This window comes from Mesocricetus auratus, unplaced genomic scaffold, assembly GCF_017639785.1.
Source record: "Mesocricetus auratus isolate SY011 unplaced genomic scaffold, BCM_Maur_2.0 Super-Scaffold_15014, whole genome shotgun sequence".
NCBI classification, from domain to species: Eukaryota; Metazoa; Chordata; class Mammalia; order Rodentia; family Cricetidae; genus Mesocricetus; species Mesocricetus auratus.
The window spans coordinates 2444443-2459707 of record NW_024429186.1 but is presented as its reverse complement, the minus strand read 5'-3'; the positions used below and the strand labels follow the sequence as shown (position 1 = coordinate 2459707).

General features: G+C 50.1%; 1 protein-coding gene across 1 annotated transcript in view; it reads left to right on the top strand.

The window, feature by feature from the left end:
- Positions 1-15265, top strand: part of Ptprn2 (protein tyrosine phosphatase receptor type N2) — a 653364-nt gene that overhangs the window by 597129 nt on the left and 40970 nt on the right. Inside the window, 2 exon segments of the mRNA XM_040742316.1 lie at positions 6972-7045; positions 13241-13318. Of these exon segments, the coding sequence (XP_040598250.1) occupies positions 6972-7045; positions 13241-13318 (152 nt within the window).

Genomic DNA, 15265 nt, shown 5'->3' with positions numbered 1-15265 from the left:
CAGAAGGCACAGAGCAGGGCCACCCCAAGAGAGACACTTGTGAATGTGCTGCAGACTGGTGTCATGGAGCTAACTAACGCAGTGGGAGTTCAGGCGATTTCCATCGCAAGCCACAGTCGCCGGACATGGGACTGCGAGCGGTTCGGTGTTTACCGGTTGGTTCTGGCTTTGCTTTGTTCCGTGCTTTCCTTGCTACCATACCATTGCTCCCTTTTGGGGGAGGGGTGTTCATTCTGTGCCATTATAGAAGCGCAGGACTTTGATGTTACAGCGCCTCTAGTTGAAACCCTCTGGGGTCTCAGGAGACACTTCAGGCTTTGTACTTTCAAATGGTGTTGTGACGGTGGAAACTACGGGGACTTTTAGAGATGGACTAAGTGTACTTTGCATCAAAAGATGAAGACAGATCTTCAGAGGGTAAGGGCAGAAATGCTGTGACTCAAAGCAACACATCTGAATGTCAAGAGGCTGGGTTTTAGGAGCTGACCTTTTATTTTTAAGATTTATTTTTTATCATATGCTTATCGGTGCTTTGCCTGCATGCATGCCTGTACACCATATACGTGCCCAGTGCCCTCAGAGGCCAGAAGAGGGCATTAGATCTCCTGGAACTGGAGTGACAGACCAGTTATAGGCACATGTGGGTGCTGAGAATCAAACCCAGACCCTCTGAAAGAGTAACCAGTGCTCTTTTAACCTCTGAGCTATCTCTCCAGCCCCTGCAAGTATTAATGTCAATCATCAATGTGGCTGCTTTTGGAATCACTATGGAAACACGCTTCTGGGTGTGTCTGAGAGTATTTTACAAAGCCTTAACTGGGGGCTGGAGAAATGGTTCAGTGGTTAAGAGCACTTGTAGAGGATCCAGGTTCAGTTCCCATCATTCACTTGGTGGTTCACAATCGCCCAAAACTCCAGAAGATCCCATGCTCTTTTCTGACCTCCGCAGGTGCAGGGAAAGCATGGGATGCATGTATTTATACATACAGGCATTAATACATGTACCCACATACATAATTTTTTAAAAAATAATTTAACCTTAACTAACGAAGAAAGATCCAACCCAAATGTGTACGGTAGCATCCCATGAACCAGTATACCCAACCAAATAAAAAGAAAAAGCAAACAAGAACTTCAGCATTCCGCTGTCTTCATCCCCTGACTGTGGATACAATGTAACTAGCTACTATGTCTCCCCCAGCATGATGGGCGGTGGGAATAACTTTAAATTGCTCCTTAAATTGCTGGGTCTTGTACTTTGTCGCAGCAACAAGAAAAGTACTTTGTCGCAGCAACAAGAAAAGCACTGCCACGTTATGGCTTTCTGTTCTTAGACCTTCAGAGACTTCCATCAGGCTTCTCAGAGTTATGGAGCAAAAGCATGTCACAAGGCATTCTTTTGCCTAGCTGCAGCAGGTTTGAACACACTCATTCATCTCTGTGCATTTGTTGTCCCTCACTGGGAACATGGGGGGCAGCACTGATGTCTGGTTTACCGATGGCGGGAGGTAATATCTGGTTGCATAATTCTTGTTTACCAACCGTCGGTGGACCTGTGAAATTAGGGAAGGAAGTCATGGTCATGAAGGCCATTCATTCACTGGACTGAACTATAGGGAGGAGAGGGGGACAGGAAGATGGATGAGTGAGTGACACAGGTGTGTGGGCGACATCAGCAAATGAGCACTGTCGAGGGTTGGGACGCATGGAGGGATGAGAAACCTAGGGGGAGGAGGAACTCGGAGACGAGATGGGCACACAGAGGTGTGATGAGCAGGGAGGGATGGGAAACAGTGAGACTGAGGATCAGGGAGGCTTCAGGGGTGTGGAAGGATGAGCACCACGGAGGGAAGAGAAACATCAAAGATACAAGCAACTTGGAGGAATGCATGTGCCCGTGAGATGGAGGTGACTGGCTACATGTTGCAACTTGCTTGGACCACCTAAGTAGCAGTACCAGGAGTCCCAGGAACCACCTTTCTGAGAGGTCTATGCTAGAAGATGGCATACTATCCAAAGATGACTTCCATGCATCTTCTAAATGTACCAAGATTCTAGATCCCACATCCATTAATGATGAGACTTCAGAGAACTCCACAGTGTTCCGGGATGACTATCCCCCTGGGCTTTTTGCCTTTGCCATGTTGGAACTTGTTTCTTATGTTGGCATTTGTGAGTCATTTTGTTCTTACTGAGGTGACAGTGGTCTCTGCACACATTATGCTAACTTAATGGACCGCCACTCCATCTGTGGGCCCATCTGTAGTCTTAAACCTATTCCTGAACTCCTCACTGTGATCCAATAATAGACACCATTTGTCACAACAGTCCTGTAGTTAGATACTAAACCTTATATTTTGAAAGATGAGTCCAATCCTCTGAAACATTGAGTAGTTTATCCAAACACTCCAGGATAGCTAGGACTTTGACTTGAAGCCATTTTCTCCCAGATGGTCAAGAACACTGTCAGATCTTCCTGGATCTTCAATTCTTGAATCTGAGATAAGAATATAGCCCTGGTGCCAGGTGGTGGCAGCATACACTTTTAATCCCAGCTCTTAGGAGGCAGAAGCAGGCAGATCTCTGTGAGTTCAAGGTCAGTCTGATCTACAGAGTGAATTCCAAGACAGCCACAGCCACACAGAGAAACCCTGTCTTGAAAAACAATATTACGTATGTGTGTGTATTGTGTGTGTGTGTGTGTGTGTGTTATGTGGTGCTGGGCTCCAGGTAACTAAAGATGTGTATGTAAAAATGTGGAAATTGGGAATATTCTTGAACAAGGTAACAATGCATGGCAGATGCTGGGTGAACCAGAAGAAGATGGCGTGCGGTAGGTTTGATCAACAATATTCTCCATATTTGTTTCCTCATCTTCCCTCCCAGGTAATGAGATTGTGGGTCTCGTCTGAAAGAAAATAGTTCCCATAATGATAGAACCAGATGCATAAACTGAGATGTTCCTGGCTGGACTTGTAAACTGAGTTTGTAAAACACACTCACTGGTTAATAACTGAAACAGGGAAGGACGCCGTCGGTTCTCGGCCTGTGTGTGAGCAGTCATTCTGGCACGTGTGCGTTGCCCTGGGAACAGGAAGAAGTAGCTTCTACAAGGCAGAGATCGGGGTGGACTAGCTGCCTGTCCATAGCCACCCTGGCTTCCCTGAAACTTGCGGTTGGCCTCACATGCATAGACTGATGTCATAGGTCCCCCTGCCCTCCCCCATTCACATCCTGAAGGACAGGCAGGCATGCTAAGCCTTGAGGTTCAGGAAGCCTGTCTTTGGCACTCACAATACTGTATGCTCTCTTGTTGCTGGCTCCTATAGCATTGCTTTAGAAATAGGAACAGGGAAAGATAACCACAGTTTAGGTCTGAGATTTGCTACTGACTTATCATCTCAGTGTGCATGCCCCAGCCGTCCACGGTGCTCTAGCCATCCGGGGTGGCCCCATGTGTTTCCAAATACACCTCCCAAAGTGGGTCGATGTTAATAATAAAATAGCCTAAGTTTAAAAGCAAAACGTCACAGTGCAAAACCAAATACACGGTCTGCGGGCAGGAAGGCCTCTCCTTGACTTGAGGCTCTTAACAAAGATGACCCTGCTGTGCGGCAGTAGGCCACCGTCGCCATGACGGACCTCTCTTCCTATGCAGACTGAAGGAGGCTTCTGAACCCCATCTTTCTCTCCCAAAGCCGCCAGAGGTTGGGGATATCTTCATGGCTTTCTGATAAGAAAGTCCAGCCGCAGCCTCCTGCTAAGCCCAGGCACACAGCTACCCTGTCTATACCACGCTGAACCTTTGAAAGAAGCCCCAGTGACTCTCAGGCCTCCCCTGCACAGCTCGAAGTCCCGCTAGAAACACTGACCACTCACGGAGGACGCAACGCGGGAGCCGGGAAATCATGGGCTGTGATCTGTCTTTTCCTTGTTCTCTCCCACATCAGCCCCAGCTGTTTATAAATGTTTCTCAGGAGAGGCCCCCCCAGTTGCGAGCTAAAGACGTCGTGTTGAGAACATTCACAGTAAGTCAAGTTTCCGGGTGCCCACCTGGAGCACTCTGGAAGCAGCTAGGAACACGGCTCTCTTACGGCGTCGGTTCAGCAGGCCACCACATCAACTTGAACGTAGCGCGCCTCTTTTATTTTCTAGTATGCGTGAAAATATAGAATGCTGGAAAAATTAGGAATATTCCTTAGCCAGGTGGAGGCGGTGCACACCTTCACTTCCAGCACTCAGGAGGCAGAGGCAGGTGGGTCTCTGAGTTCAGTGCCAGCCTGGTCTACAAAGGGAATTCCAGGACAGCCGGGACTATTGCTCAAAGAAACCCTGTCTCAACAAAACAAAATAACATTCCTCAACAAAAAACTTACAATGAAAACGTGGAGTCAGGAAAGAGAGGTTACTTAGTTTCCTGATGCTGCCAGTTTGTACTCTCAAGTACAGTTATCCAGGAAGGAGTTATCAAGTCCTTGGGATTATTTTATCGTCCACACCTCTGCTAAAAACTGCAGCGATGGCTTGACACCCACTGTCTTAAATGCCTTCCCCATGCTTCTGCAGCTATCACCAGCCACACAGGTGGGCAGATGAATGTTCAGGCTGGGGGATGTGCGAGCATTCATCCCCTCTCTAGATGTTTCGTGTCTAGTGCTGTCTCTACTGGAAACACTCCCCTCACACCCTGAAGGAACCCCCGGCCCGAAGCCTATCTGTTGCCGAGAGCCCCCTGAAGATCTTGCTTCCCAGGTCTGACCTGATACAAGTCCCTTAACTTCCGCAACCCTAGAACACGGCGATGGCTGTTTTAAATCTCACGCACACATGTGTGCCCGTGCAAGAGTTGTGTGCACAAGTGCAGATCCCCACGGAGGCCAGAAGAGGGCATCAGATCCCCAGGAGCTGGCTTTACAGGCCGTTGTGGCCCAGGGGTACGGATGCTAGGAACTCGGCTGTGGTTGTCCGCAAGAGCAGCGTGCACGGTTGAGCTACTGAGCCCTCTCTCCAGCCCCTGCTGTTGTGTTGATGCTGTGATTTGTAATTGTGTAGCTCAGCTCATACATAGCATGGGTGCCCAGCATGTACGCAGCCGAAGGTTTGATCCTCAGCATTGGGTAAATCCAGTGTGATGGTGCCTGTAATCCCAGCCCTGGAGACGTGGAAGCAGGGGGATTAGATGCTGAAGGTCATTGACTACATGGTGAGCTGGAGGACAGCGTGGGCCACGGGAGATCTTGTCTGAGAAAAGAGAATCTGAAGCCTGGAGAGCTAGATTGGCGGTTTAGAGCGCACTGCCCTCCCAAGTTCAGTTTTCCCACCCGCTTTGGGCAGTTCACACCCACCGGTAACTCCAACTCCAGGGGAATCAGACACCTCTGGCTTCTGGGGGTGCCCGTCCTCATATGTGCACATATCCACACATAAACCCACATAATCTACACAGTATTTTTAATTAAATTAAAGGCCAGAAAGATGGCTCAGTAGGTAAAAATGCTTGCTGTGGGAGCCTGGTGACATGATGAGTAGACGGAGAGAACCCAACCCTATAAAGCTATCTTCTGATCTGACACATGGATCATGGTACAAGTGCACTCACACCCCACCGCATACACACACCACACACAGACACACACATGCACACAGACACATACACACACACACATGCATACACTCGCTTGGTAGACCAGACTTGGTCTCAAACTCACAGAGATCGCCTGCCTCTGCCTCCCAAGTGCTGGGATTAAAGAAGGCGTGGGCCACCACTGCCCTGCCTGTTTTTTTTTTTAATTTAAGTAAAATCTTCAAGAGAAACGAAAGAGCCAGAGAGCTAGGCATAGTTATGCACACCTCTAATCCTGACACTCGGTGGGCGGAAGCGGGCGGATCTCTATGAGTCTGAGGCCAACCTAGTCTACATAGCATGCACCAGAACAGTCTAAGCTACATGGCGGGGGCCGTCTCAAACTTACAGGAACACAAGTGGGACAACAAAGTCCTCAAGCCTTCTCTGTTACAACGGGGCAGCTGCGGTACCTAGGAGCCACCTTCCACAGGAAGTGGCCCATCTGAGGAAGGCTTTAAAGGGCTCCTGTCTCCCCGGAAGAAAAGGCATGGCGTTGTGTGTTCCCCCAAAGAAACATCTCTGGTGGCGTAGGGGGGAGCAATGACCAAAAGCAGTGACAGTGCTTGAACTTGCCAGCGGAGGAGGAAAAGGCAGCCAATATCCGGTGCTCTTAGGCGGTATGGTCCTCACGACTGCCCCAACACCACACGCACCCCCTGTCCTTTCTGCTAAGGCCACACTCTGGAGAGAAGGTGCAGAGGGTCACAGCAGGCAGGAGGCAGCCTGTTCCCTATCTAAGCTGTCTTATCATCGGTCCCCTGCGATAGGGCCGGTTTCCAGGGCAGTCAGATTAAATCCCGCTCTTCCAGGGCCCGTTCTTTGGACGCATTTCTCCTTTGCACCCCTTTGGCCATTGCTCTCCTTTTGAAACTAAATTCCAGCAACCCGGAGGTTTTAATTACTTAACCAACAACTTACATCTTGGATGTCCGCCCCTCCTGTTGGTATTCACGCCTGTGTTTGTTTACCGTGTGTGGTCAGAGCTGCCTGTCACCAAAAAGGGCCAGCGCTTGGTTAACGCCACCCAGAGGATAAGTTTGCCACTTGAGCTCCACACGGGAAAACCGTCAAGGTGTCCGAACGCTGCCACACGAGAGGCCCCGGGTGTCTCTCTCCACACACCCTGTGCGTGCCCCTTATGCCGGAGATGCAAACAAGGAGTTGTGAGAAAAGAAAGGCCCACACCGCAAGGGTGTGTGTGTGCACCAGATCTGAGAAGGGCTGGGAAGGGGGTAGAGCCTTGGAGCCCACGGAGCCAACACCGACACCCCCCCAGCCCACCTAAGCAGCGGTTAGCACTCCTACCGTACAGAAACGTAACCCCGTGCTCCTGCCTTGTTTTCAGATGACCACTCCAGGATTCTGCTGAAGCCTCAGAACAGCCACAGTAACTCGGACTACATCAACGCCAGCCCCATCGTAAGTACACGATCACCGGGCAGGGGGGTGGGGTGGGGGGGCGGGGACTCGGGGCTGTTTCTTTCACTCCTTGTGACGTCACATTCATCACATTCCATTAGTGGCACGTCCTTAGGCAGAGGGCGGGTGGGTGCGCTTGTTTCCAACCCCAGACAAAGTGGCTGGAAACAGAAAGGCTGGAGGCCAGTGAGAGCTGACTGAGAAGGTGTGTGGGGCGGGGTCGGGGCGGGGCCGGAAAGTTGGGTATCAGAGGCTGGGCTGGCTTCTACTCTGCACTGGGGAGCGATGCTGTAGTTGGAAGAAAAGAGGCCAGCCGGTGCTGAGTCACAGACCACGGTTGGAGGCACCCTAATGGACGCAGAGGGTTTCACCATGTAGATCTGGGACCCATGTAGTGTTCGCCACATGGGCAGTGTCCCTCGGTCGCACTTAGGAAAAGTATCAGGAACCTCGCTTCAGTTCCAGAGTTTGCATTGGTCGAGCAGGGCCTGCATCACACAGCGCTTTCTGATGAGGTCCCCACAGCACCAAGGCCGGAGAGTACAGGCTACAAACCTGGATCGTCATGTCCTAGGCTCCTTCAAATCCTCTGTGAGAATGTGTTCAGCGTAGGGCTTTGCGCAGACTGTTAGGAGATATCACCATCCCTGTTGGGTGAAAACTTAAGACTCCAGCAATGTGTAGCCTATCCCATTTCCCGACACCTCATGTCCCACACAGTGAGTGTGAGCCTCTGTGAGACGTGACCTGGCTGAAGAACTGGGCCTTTCTCTATACTGCCCGAGACCAGACCACTACACGCATGCACACACATTTACATACTTATACTCTCGTGCATCACTGGGGGGGGGTGGCTTCTTTACCTCGGCAGGAGTGGACTTTTGAGGCCATGGCTCACCCGTCTTCGCGGTTCTCATTTAGGGCTGCTCAACCCATCTTTCTGGGTAGGACTCGTTTAAGCTCCAGCCCGAGCCCTGCTAGCTGACTCCCTTCTGAGCAAGCGCTCAGGCGCAGGCTCTACCTGATGGAAGACTGACAGGTGACACCCGCTCAAACCCACCTGAAGCAGTTTTCCTCTTGTCCTCATCCCTCCTCCTTCCTAAAAGAACTGGGTGAGAAAGCCAGAGCAGAAGTAGCAGTCATTTCCAAGTCCGAACATCAAGAGCACATTCCCCCGGCACACCCGTCTACGGTTCAGGCCGAAGCCCTGCCTCAGTGTGGGTTTGTGTGGCTCGCAGGCACACCACCCACAGGCCAAGGGTCACAGGGGATTCTTTAGCGGTGACAGCAAAGTCCCATGAGCTCATGTTGAGTGTGACTTCCCAGCTTCAGGTCGGAAGGGTCAGTTGGAACTAGTAACTTTTGTTTTCTCTTTGCTTCATATTATAATTCTTTTTTTCTACTAAATTTGGATCATAAGAAAGAGCCAGAAGAAACTCATTGGGCCATCTCTCCGAGATAACTGGGGAAACCCTGATAATGACCCTCATAGCAGCCACTGAATGAGCTTACAATTACAACCCAGACAGCTCTGGCTGTGCCACACAAAACTATGACAATTACGTCTGTGCCCAGTCCTCATTAAATTTCAGGGAAGCTCATCCAGTAGTAAACAAGGAGCAGTTTCAAATCAGGGTCGTGAGAGCAAATGGGGATTCTGCCATCCCACATAGCACTTGTGAGAGAGAAGCCACCACTCACTCTAAGCTCAGGGCTAGGCTACTCTGGAGGCCTCCAGACTGAGTGTGGCCACCCACTCGGCAAGTAAGTGCTCAGATTCCTAACGCCACCAGGAAACAAGCTCGGTTGTTCACCCTACTGTGTCAGTGCGACAGGAGGAAAATGAATGTTTCAGTTTGAATGCTTGCAACTAGTTTAAGTCAGGATGGGTGGAGCCTAAGGAATGGATGACAGCTGTCTTAAGAAACTGGCCAAGTGGGGGGGGGGACGGTTTGTGGGCTCTCAGAAAATATTCAGGCAAACATCTGTGCCTATGAGTTTGGTGTTGCATCAGTGTTAAATAAATATCTACTCAGAGTGGGAAAGTGCCATAAGCAGTGTCTCTTGGTTCCAAAGCTCTAGTACCCAGGATCACCCCATGCGAAGAGTAGGCATCTGCACAAGAGTCCCGTTAGCTTTTAAGAAAGCATGCTGGCTATGCATGCTGACACAGGCCTTTAATCCCAGCACTCGGGAGGTAGAGGCAGACAGATCACTGAGTGTGAGGCTTTCCTGGTCTACACAGAATTCCAACACAGTCAGGGTTACCCAGAGAATACCTGCCTTGAAAAACCAAGAAGGTGAAGAAAGGAGGAGGAGGAGGAGGAGGAGGAGAAGGAGAAGGAGAAGAAGAAGTAAAGAAGAAGAAGAAGAAGAAGAAGAAGAAGAAGAAGAAGAAGAAGAAGAAGAAGAAGAAGAAGAAGAAGAAGAAGAAGAAGAAATTTGGCACATGTTGTCAGGGGTGTAGGGGACACAGGAGCACCAGAGTAAACACAGTCACTCTGAATAGCTCCAACCCTCAGGACACTGTGCCCTCCCCTAAGCTGGCCATTTGGGGCTAGAGCCTGGGGCAGACAGGTCTAGTCTGGAGTAGACACTTCCTCACTAGCACCTGCAGTGCTTCCTCCCTCCTCCCTCCTCCCTCCTCCCTCCTCTCCCTTGTACTCCCCTTCCCCCTCCGAAGTTCTTCAGGGCTTCTGAGTTGGACTGCTGGATACTCTGTTTTTAAAGTCAATTTTGTTGAGAGCATTGCTGAGGACTTTAGTGTGAAAATCATTAAACAGTTGCCACCCGTGTTTAAGAGAAAGACACCATCTTTGTTCTTCAAGTCGGGCATTTGGAAACACATGGACTTTCACCCCGTGTTATGACAACACCCCGAGGGCCAGCCCAGCAAGGGCTTGATTCAGCACAGGCAAGTGGCTTTTCCTTTTTATAGCACCCTACAAACAGAACTCTTGGACTCAGTGTACTTGGGTCCTAGTGCCGTCTGACCTTCCTTAAAGTCACTAGAATGAGTCTCCTTGGGTTACCTGTTATGCTCATCCCTCCAAGCAGTCCGGGTCCCCGAGGAAGCCCCCATTAGGGAGACGGTGTTGTCGAGGCCACTGCCCTGCCAGTTTCTTAGACGACCACTGGCAGCTAAATGGCATGTGCACGGCAGCAACACTGGGGACCCCACAGAGAAAGTGCTGGTGTGTCCACAAAACTGCCAGCCCTCAGAGCACGGTGTCTGCCTCAATGAACTGCAAGTGTTTACCGATGCACTCAGGCCAGCTGCTTGGACGTGTGTGCGCCCTAATGCCCACAGAGTTCCAGCTGATGACATGTACTTACCTGCCACAGTACATGCGTACCCACACCCCCAGCTCTGTAGCACACAATAGGACTGACCCCCCAGGGCCCCAGAGACTGCGTATAGCTGGCAGCTTGTGTATGGGAGCATAACACTGTTCAGATGGAATCTACAAGGAGAAGCAGAAAGAAAACGATGTGAAGGAAAGAAGAAGACATTAGCCATGAAGGGGAGAGGACGCCGGAGTGAGTGGACACTGCCTCAGCTGCCCCTCAGGCAGGTCTGTCCTCAGACTCCCCTACTAAGAAAAGTCTCTTTATAGAAACTCGTCACCCTCCTCCAAACAGTTACCTGGCCTTGAAATCTCACATGTGGTAAAAACATCTGTGTCAAGCTGAATGTTTGCCTTGCTCCTACTCGAAGACTGAGTCTCACTATGGCGGGGGTCCCGCTGCCGCACACTGGTGGGTCTAAAGTGTTTGGCACAGTCACTCCCTGAAAAGGCAGCATGACCTACGCATCACCGTCTCCCTGCCCTGTGTCTGCTGCCGCTGGCCACATCTTCTCCTGGATGCTGCCCTTGGCTTTCTTTATCTCCATCCAGTGTCTGAACGAGCTCGATGGGGTTAGAGAATGTTTCTTTAACGACAATTCAAACCTATCACAAAAGTGGACACATTTGCCCTCCTGAAACACTTGCCATTTATTTTTTTTCCTTTTAATCTTGTATCTCTCATTCTGGAAACAATTTAATTGGTAGTTTGACCACGTCCCAAATGTTAAATGTGCTATAGTCTACGTTGTTATGGGCAAAAGAAATCACAGCCCAGAAGCAGGCGGGGTACCCCTTCCTCTGCCTGGGCTGTTTTCAGGAGAGACGGGGGTCTCTGTAAATAACTGTCACCCCCAGCAAAGGCACATTTTGAAAAATCAAAACTCCTCATTTCTGCTAAGCGTTTTTTTTTCCTGCTGAAACATCTTAATTGGGGCTTTCAGAGAGAGACAAACATAATTTCACCTGTATTGTGTGTGCCGTGCATCTCAAAACGAGGTCCAGTTTTAATTACGAATCATGAAATTATGTGCACAGAAAGCTTTTCCCCTGCCCCCACCCTGGCCTTCATCCCATCCTTGTTCTGTCGGAATAACTTGCAGCAGCTGCTTTGTGCTCTCGCCCCCTTTTGTGGCTCACGTAATTACAAGGCGCATCCAGCACCTTTCTGAGCTGACAACCGTCATCCCTACGAGTGCTCACAAGCTGTGCATGGGCTCATGGGAGGTGCTGGAGACTCCTCCCCGAGCCTCCACACGGAGCATATGGTGAAAACTTTTTCCCCTTTATTGTTGTGCTGAGAAATGAATTGTCAACAGTTATTTTTAAATGCAGGGACCTCCCCCCTTCATGTAGTGTCGTGTGCGTGCGTGCATGAGATTGAGAGAGAGAGAGAGAGGAGGGAGAGAGAGATGGTATTCAAATTTAGGGTCTTACACATGCTAGACAAGTGCTCTACCACTGAGATACAGCCTCCCTCCACATTCTACATCTCTAAATCAAACACAAAACTCAAAGGGTTGGATGCTATCTTTGGACTTGGCAAGGACAGGGTGGGTCTGACTGGGTAGCTATCTTAACCAGTTTCTACGCCCCCCCATGCAATGTCCCAGTCTCCTCCCCTAATGCTGGTCTCTGGGGTTCCTTGAAAAAGGGCAGAACTGCTCTGTAATTTGGGGAGAGTAATGCCCAGGGTCCCTGTTGCTTACAGAGCAGCCAAAGACTACCCTGCAGGAGGCCCATGAATCTGGCTTCTTCCTGGTGCACCTCACAATATTTGCCCTTGTGTTCATTTTCTCCCCCCTCCTCCCGCCCCGTACAGTCAGTCTTCAAGTTAACCATTGCAAGTAAGGTCCATGACGCTGGACTTCCACTATGGGAGCACTAAGCGAGGCCCATGTCTACAAACCAAGGAGCTTTAACCAGGCTCTTTGTTCTTGGTCTCTCACAGTCAGGGAAGGGAGGAGATGGAAGCGAACATCTAGAAGGCTGGCCCATGTCTGTGAAACACCTGTGATCGAGCACATGGAGATACGCACGGATGGAATGCACACAGAGAGACACATAGACATGCTGACACAGACACAGACATGAAGACCACATACAGATACACGTACAAAGACATGCATAATACAGACACACAGACAATATACGCACACATACACACGCACACACAGACACATTAGACACAAACATGCAGACAGACACATACCCACCCATAGGCATATAGATGCATATTTACACACAAGCGTGCAGTCACACGCACACTTATAGGCACCCACACACAGATGATCACACACATGCAGACATACACTGAAACAAGGCCAGTGATCCCAGACCAGGTGGCTGTCTGCATGTGCCCCTCCCAAGGTGAACGAAACACCCAATATGAATGAGCTCCTTGGCCAGTCATTTCTTCTTGTTGCTCACCCTTTCAAGTCTCACAAACTTGCCTACGGCGCGTGCGCGTGGGCATGGGCTTCCCTGCTCAGGTCTACACACTGTCTACTAAACCCCAGCCCCGGCAGGCTTCCACATGCCCTGGAGCGGGCAGAAGTTGCTTCCCCACTCCAACCAGAGATGCCCATACACCAGGCGCAGTCTCTGTTCTGCCTGTTTCCTGGGGTTCATTTGTGTGCACCTCTGGGGAACACGGCAGCGGGGCTTGAAGGGCTCGACCAACTGGAGGGTCCCTGGGTTTGGTGCCTTTGTTTTCGTCTGAGGGTGATGGGTCTTGCCACGCAGGCCTTGCTTGTGAAAAGCCCTGGGCGGGAGCTGTGCTACCCTGCATTGTGACGTCTTCCTGCCTGTGCGACTGACCCTTATGCCCTCTCTCTTGCTCCTGCAGATGGACCATGACCCACGAAACCCTGCGTACATTGCCACCCAGGGCCCACTTCCCGCCACCGTGGCTGACTTCTGGCAGGTGAACCTTTTCTCATTGATTATCTTTTCCTAAAGATAACATTTCAACGAGTTGTCCATAAATTGACACAGTCGGATCCAGCAAAAGACACAATGCAGCCCTGTTTGCCGTGCTTTTCAGGTACTAACAGAGGTTACAGGAATCCTTTGTTGTCTCACCTGAGATGTTTTGCGTTTTTAAACATTTTTATTCCTTAGCCATGTTGTAATTTAACTGTGCCAAAGGTAAGGGAAGTTAATACACATTCACAGAATATTTCCTTTAAATGTGCCTTTTATCTCTTGTCTTATTGTTATGAAGCTGAAAAAATGTGTCTAAAATGTAGCTTATCTTCTTTGAGGATTTTTAATTGTATATTTTAAAGGCCATCCTGGTCTCTCCATCCACCACAGTCCTGCACCTCCCAGAACAAGACTGAGACTTGGGAACTAGTTCTTACGTGCACGGATGAGGGCAGAGTGAGCCAACAGAGTGCCCATCCCTGACCAGGATAAATCAGACTAGGTTTAAGGGGGACATAGTAGGTCTTGGACTGTGTTTGGGGATGTGGCGTGGCAGATCACCCACTGGAATACAGGGTATAACCCAGCAGCAGGTTATACCCTCAGGCCATGTGTCAGGCCACAGAGCTCCTGGAACAGGGGGGGGCGGGGGGAAGAGGGGATCAGCTGTGCTGGGTGTGGTACAGGAGGGGGGAGGAGGCGTGCCCACTGCTGTGTAAACAATGGAGCTGAAACAATGTGTTTACCTGAGACCAAATTACTCTGGATGCAACAGTGTGTCCAAATTACTCTGGATCTCTTGATACTGTTTATATATATATGTATATGTATATATATATATGTTTATTAATTCACAAAGGATAGACTAGTTTGCCAAAGGTCAGTAAAGCAACCACCATTCCAGACTTCTGCCATTCCCTTTCCCAACTACTCCACGGAAAAAGGAAATGCAAAGGAAGAGGTCAGGATCCCTGCAGCCACTCAGGGCCCTTTTGCTCCCACACACCCACTGAAGCTCAAATCTGCTTAGCGGGTGCAAGACTTGCCAGCCAGAAGGGGTAAGGCTGAGCATGGTGCACGCCCAGGTGGAGCACGCCCAGGTGTCTGCCTGCTCCTTTCATCTGCCTTCGCTCACGCCACTGGGAAAAGTGAAATGAAACTGGACCGCAGAGCCGCCCCGTGGATGCTCTTATCCGTGGCACAGCACTAGCGGCCTTTGCTATAAGGCTGGTGTTGAGCTCATCGCGGTCCCTCAGCTCAGAGAATACTCAGGTCCCCTCCGTGTTAAACCCGCAAGAGTTGTCCAGACCAAAAGTAAAACCATCCAATCACAAGGAACTTGGGAAGACTCTTCACGTGGAACCCCCCCCCCCCCGACCCAACACTTAACACCTTCTTGAAGTAACCATCTAAGTTTCTCTCAGGATTAAAAAAAACCACCTGGCCCACAGAAATGGAGCTCAATTTTTAGGAATAAAACTCCTTGTGCAGCACAGACTGTGGGCATCAGACCACAAGCTGAAGGTGACATCTCTCCTACACCTCTGTGTTGTTGCAAGCTTAGCTTTCAACGGGAACAAGTTTATAACCGAAGAACTAGAGACATTGTTACAAAATATTGCAATGTAAAGCTTATCCTCAAGAAAGCCTGGCTTGGTGGGGGTGGGGGTTGGAGCAGTGCTGACCCAAGGGGCTCCAAGGCATGGCTTAAAGGATGCCCTTGTTAGGCACCAGTAAACTTCCATGTCAAAGGCTGGGTTGAACAACCAAGAAAGGACCATGGCTACAAAACTGTCCTATAACTATGTCACTCCACACAGTGAGCCAGTGGCAAACACAGCCGGACTCACTGTCAGCCCAGATGACCAGATGTCCCGGGCCATAGGACCATAAGGACTGGATCCCTGTGCCTGTACTGAGGGAGACTCTGCTTGGGCCTCTCCTG